This window comes from Phaethon lepturus, unplaced genomic scaffold (assembly GCF_000687285.1).
Source record: "Phaethon lepturus isolate BGI_N335 unplaced genomic scaffold, ASM68728v1 scaffold6985, whole genome shotgun sequence".
NCBI classification, from domain to species: domain Eukaryota; kingdom Metazoa; phylum Chordata; class Aves; order Phaethontiformes; family Phaethontidae; genus Phaethon; species Phaethon lepturus.
In genome coordinates, this window is record NW_010541161.1 from 15120 (window position 1) to 21165 (window position 6046).

Below are 6046 nucleotides of genomic sequence, written 5' to 3' on the forward strand. Positions count from 1 at the left end.
ATGGGGAAGGAGCAAATACCACTTTGCATGGGGATTTGGCAAAGAGGTGGATTTGAGATTGCAGGACGAGCAAGGAGACTGACAATGGAGGAGGGTGAACAAACTAACAGGACTGGCCAGTGGCAAACAGGGCTGTTGTCAGAAGAAAACTATGTCAGTGCCAGAAGCAACAAATTGTACCCTTTGAAAAAGACATGGGGATCAGCTGTTCCAGCAGCAGGTACAGCCCATACAGTGCACTGCTTGCAAAGTCCTTTACTGTTGCATATGAAGTTAAAGCGTTGCATATGGAGGGGTGACAATACCTGTCTCCCCACCCTCTCTGGAGGAAGCAAGAAGAGCAAGCTCCAGGGTTTTCATTTCAGTTTCCCTGCCTGTCCCACATTCCCTCTTCACAGCAACAGCAAATCTTGCCCTACTCTGTTTCCATTTTTGTTCTCTCTTCCTAGCAGTTCAGCAGTGACTTTGGACTAGCATTAATCTTCTTATGGAGAAATGGGAATGACTTAAACATTTGGGAGATGGAAAAGGAGGGGAAACTCTGGATTTTAGGAGAAGGCAAGGCTGAGCATGGCCAAGGAAAAGAGGAAGATGGGGAGAGGTTTTCAAAACTCAGATTGGCTTTCTAAATTTAAGGCTGACAGGCCTTACTGTGTCTTAGAAGGCAAAAAGAGTGTGAAGGGTGAGCAGGATGCAGTAGAGCTGCTGTGAGGAGAGCTGATGCTGTGGTGCAGAGGAGGAAGCTGAGCTAATGACAGAAGGTAAAAATTGTCCTCAAGTGGTGCTTACACAGCCTGTTCTCTCTGCTGCTCTCCATCCTACAGCAGGGGAGATGGTAACAGTTGAACCACACCAGTCAGTGGGATCTGGCAGGTAAGAGGGCCTTTCCAGAAGCTGTGGAATTCTTAATGGTGTATCCAACCCCATCCCAAGGGATGTGCTCTCCCCCTCTGCATGGAAGAGGCAGAAAGGCAAAAGCAAATGAGGGCATGTTTAATATTTGCAAAATGGTGTCAGAATTCCCCAATGTGGAAGTGTGAAATGCCCAGGGTGGCCTTAGGAAGGGAAGAGTGGTGTTTCGTGTGGACCTTGAGAGAGGAAGAGAATTTGGCTCCAGTGGCAAAACAGGGCAGCTGCAGCTTTAAGAACAAATAGCTTATGTGCAGCTCTCCTTGCTCGCATCTGCATTTCGGTGTATAATTTGAACATCTCACAAGAGTGCTTTCAGATGCTCCTGTGAATGTTTTATGAGCTGTTAAGAAGTGGAGTGCGTATTAATGAAAGTCTGCAGCCGCCACTGCGTGGGGAGGGCACGGGTGCCTATTTTGGGCTGACAGAGTGATGTGCAATAAACGTCTTGTGTTCAGGAGGCCAGCAGCTGCTCGTCACTGGTGCTTAACTGCTTACCCACCACATCTCTCCTACGAGCATCGCTCACAGGTTTAATGCTGCTTTGTTCTAATTTCCGCCACTGGCTGCCTGCAGATGTGCACGAAAGTAGCACGCGTGCAGATGCGGAAAGGGTCGGTCTGAGGGCGAGAGCCTCCGTATTGTGGATAGCTGTATCTGAGCCGGTCTCCTGGGGTGATGGTCACTGGAAAAGAGTGGACTTTCTTAGGTCATAACTCATCTGACTTATTTTATGCATGTCTTTAAAAGGGTATGAATTATGGCCTGCTGGGACTGCTTTCCTGTCGTGTACTGGGAGGGAAGCCTGCAGTCACTTGCTCTGATTTAGATGTAGATGTCCGAATTTGGTCAGCATGCCTCACCTGAGACCTTTCAAGAGTTTCCAAGCATTTGTACTCTCACCAGTGACTTACTAGACAGCTCACACATGGTGCAGTAAGGGATGTGTGTGTTATGCACAGCTACCTGCGAACTGCAAGGAGGTAGTAGTGCTTTTCTATAAGTGGGTTCTATAGTGTAAAACCTAATGCCATTGCTACTGAATTAATGGAGAGAAGTGTAACAAAACAGCTATAAGGAACAGGGAACAACTTACACCATCTGGATGCAGAATGCAGAAATTGCTTCACTTTCACAGATTTTCATTACTTGCTCCAGTCTGCCTTCTCTTTTTCTATTCCTGGATCTGGTCCCTTATCTTTCACTCTCCTTTTGTCACATTTTTCAGCTCCTGAGGCAAGAGAGGCTTCCCTGAAGCTGCTGCCACAAGGAAAAAAATGTTTTCTGTCTCTCATTACCTCCCTAAGTGGCAGCAGAAAATAACTTTTTCTCCCTTAACTTCTCTCCCTCTTTGCTGTGTGTTTTCCTTTGCTGTAAACAAGGAGTGTACCTTACAACATATTGCAGGAGGTGTTTGGGTGGAAGACATTCTGCCAAACAAGATGAAGCTGATGATGAAGCTTGGAGAAAGATGCTGCTAACAATCCCCACCCACCACCTCATTTTGGAGGGATGTTGAACTGTAGCTAATAGTGAGAGGTAGAGGCCACATTTTGGAGGGATGTTAAACTGTAGCTGATAATGAGAATTGAGCGCCGTGCCTTGCAATGTTTGCAAACCACATGTAGAGCAGCCATCCACAATGGAATGTGCTTGGCAGGCCTTGGGTTTTTTTGGGTGATAGCATTGAATAAAAGTGGGTTTGCTCCTTTGTATGAGGTGATGCATACAAACATAGTGCAAGGATTGTATTTCCTTGGAAGAATTTAAAGCTGCATTTTTTTTCAGCAATCATGCAATCTTCTGTTTCTCCTCTGCTTGCCAATTGCAGGTACTACATGAGCCCTTGATTGATGAGGATCCCATTTTCATTGCCACGTGCACAGAGAGGGAGCTGCGTAAGAGGAAAAAGAGGAAATTCAGTCTCTGGGTTCGGCAGTGCTCATCCACTGGTTTCATCTGCCAGGTGGGTTTTACCTCTTCAGATGTCTTGATTTAGTTCCAGCAGGCCCTTAAGTGTATTGCAGGAACAAAGGTAACAGTCACTTCTCTTCATTGCCTTGCCAGAGTCTAGAATTTGAATGCAGCAGGCCTCTGACTCGCACAAATTCTAGATCTGACGGACAGTGATGACAAGTTCCTGGTGCTCTGTTTGCTATATGATTTAACTGAGGGTGCCTGTCTCTAATACTGTCCATCTGGCTGCCAGCCCTAAGCTAATTAAATTGAAATGGAGTTAAAAGATCTGTCTGTTTGTACATCCTAAGTTTATCTAAATGTCTAGGTACTGTGACTTCTGCCATTTTTAATGAGTCAGCTTCTCTAAGTCTAACGCTGCATCTGTGATAGCCAGCGGTGTCCAATAGGCTAAATCAATATGGTATCAAGTTGTCCATTTTTCTGTGAGAAGCATATTAGCAGGGGTTCCTATTGCATCTCTTTTCACACTTCTGCTTCTCTACCAAAGAAATAAAATCTGATGTGACCTCAAGGTGAGATAATGAGCTTGAGTGGGAGATGTTAAAGCGTTTGTTTTTAGTGTTGTAAGGCATGGGGGACAACTTTTTATGTTCTCAAGCTCGCCAGCTGCTGATGTATTTTGAGTGCTCTTGAAGAATCTGGCTGTTTATTTTGATACCTAGAGGTGAGGGGGCAGGTATTTTCTGATATTTCTTTTTTTCAAGAGCTTCTGTGAAAACGTGGTGTCTTGCATGTTCCAGAGCAGTGGTTTGGAGATGCAGGTAGGACATGCACACTGCCTGCTCAGGCTGAATGCATGTCAAAACTACAGGGCCTGTGGATTTGCTGCAGTTGAACGTTTGTTCACAGTAAAATTTGATCCATGAATCACTAAGACTGTTTAGGTAGCTGTGCGAGAAAAGAGGCTTGCTGGGAACAGAGGTTTGCATTTTCAGCAATGTTGTTCACTCTGAGAAGAAAATTAGGGGCATACATCTTCCGTCCAGGTTTTAAAGCAGTTGTTTTGTCCAATACAAAATAGATTCACCTTGTGAAGTATCCTTGGAAGTTTCCGCTCTCAAGGCTTTTGGGAAGTCGTTTGCTACACGGAGGCAGTGTCCTTAATCTCCAAGGTGAACTCCACCAGTTCCACATACAGTTTATTACTGAAGCGTGATGGGTACAGCGAGCACAAAGTTTGCTGATCTGTCTTGCCATGCTCCCCCCAGCCAACTGCCACCAAACTAATAAGTTTTCAGACATGCCAGAGGTTTCAGATTCTGAGCTATAATTACGTTGCACCTCCCCTCCTGTCCATTGAGAGAGTAAATTAATGGAATGTCAAATGAAACAGAATAGATGCTCAGCACCACCCTAATCCTCCTGCTCCCTTAATGAATTAGATGATACTCATGCTTCACTTGCATCCAGATGACGTCCAGGGTCATCTTACCAACTGCCTTCTGTTTTCACTCCATGGCTTGGCTGTAATTATCATCATGCTAAAATGAGAGGGACCTTAAGGAAGAGTGAAAAAGAATATACAGGAACACGAACATTCATGCTAAATGGAAAAACCTAGTCTGGGGAGGATAGGGATCTTCACCTACGGTATGCTTGCAATGCTACATTCAGTTATGTGTCACACTTGCAATGGATCTTGCAGAATCCAAAGCACTTATGTGGTGCTTGTTTGGTTTATTTAGTGTATTAAAACAGGGAGGTGTTTCTTCTGTGTTTGACGTATGGAGAGCATTGATCTAAACAAGTAAATCCAATGTTTTCCCCCTTCATGGGCCCACTTTCCTCTCCATCTCTTGTGAAACTGCCATCGTGAAGGAAAGACTTGTTGCCTGATAGTTAAGGACTGACTACTGTTAAAGAAAAAAGCATCACCTGTTTGCTGTCAGAAAAACCTTAAAGCACCCACTTGGTAATATGTAGAAACTCTGTAACACTGTCTGGTTTCCACATGATAATATTAAGGTCATTTGATTCAGGATAAAATATGACTATAAACACTTCATAAATCAGGCTAATTCAGTTTCAAAAGTCTGAATAATATATGTCTATAAAAAGGTGAGGCATCCCAGGCAAAAGAGAGAAGTGAGCGACATATGACCGGCTCTCAGGAATGGAAGGAACCTCAAGAGGTCTGTGATGCTTCTCATCAAAAGAAAGGTCCTCTAAACCCAAATGATGAGCCTGATGTTAAAAATATCTCCGTTTGAGAACATCCCAGTTTTCCCAGTGATCTTCTTTTCCTACAGTGAAAGGAGTTGGTTGGTTTGTTTTCCTAATGTGAAATGGATATCAGTGTTTTGAAGTCACATGCTGAGCTACTCTGTGAACAACTCCTGGTTGACACCTCACAGGGCAGTTGTGTTAATGTTAGGAGTTTTAGCTGCTTGACTCCCCAAATTCCTCTGCTTGTTCTCATGAACAAAACTCTGAATCACTTTTTTGCGAGTGAGTAAATACTTCTGTTTAATTGTTTATCATTTGCTTTTTTAAGCAAATGGTGTTTGGTCAGAAGTGCAGCCCAGTAAGCCATTCACGGAACAGAAGTGGCATAAAACCAAAATATTACTTGCGGATGTAAGAAGGTGCATAGGCTTATATATGCATAACATAAATAATGTGTATATATTAGACTACTTTTCTGTCTTCTGTAATACAGATAACCTGACTCCACCCTGACAATTACGTCTCTGTTTTAAGCTGGATGCACAATTTCAGATCATGTCTCTGCTTCAGAATTTCTCAACCATCTTGTTGCAGTGAATAGCTTTCTTGCTGAGTATCTTTTCATAGTCAGCTGGCCAAGTGGGAACATGCAGGAAGGACACATCATTTAAACAAAATAAATACACGTCTACAGCGGCTGGGAACATGAACAAAACCTTTCAGAGGGTTAGAAGGGCTCCAGGAGAGCTGACTTTGTCAAAGTAGGCAGCAAAACTGCCCTAATACTGTTGCCTTTTTCAGCCATCCTTGATGCTGGATATCAAGGTGGCAGCAGCAGCTGCTGCAGGAAGGGGCTTGGGCCTTCTTGTTTCTTTCTTTCTAATTCAATGAGAACAGCAAACTGAGCTTGCAGGACCTCAGGTGTCCCTCTCTGCTCCATCTTCTCTTTGCTTTTCTCACTTCCCTCTGATATATTTCCCTACCTATCTGT

The 6046-nt window shown here is 44.0% G+C and overlaps 1 protein-coding gene across 1 annotated transcript in view; it reads left to right on the forward strand.

Annotated features, from left to right (window-relative positions):
- PGBD5 (piggyBac transposable element derived 5) overlaps positions 1 to 6046 on the forward strand; it is a 35948-nt gene that overhangs the window by 6181 nt on the left and 23721 nt on the right. Inside the window, exon 2 of the mRNA XM_010287643.1 lies at positions 2741 to 2875. Coding sequence (XP_010285945.1) covers positions 2741 to 2875 — 135 coding nt within the window. The remainder of the gene's footprint in view (positions 1 to 2740; positions 2876 to 6046) is intronic.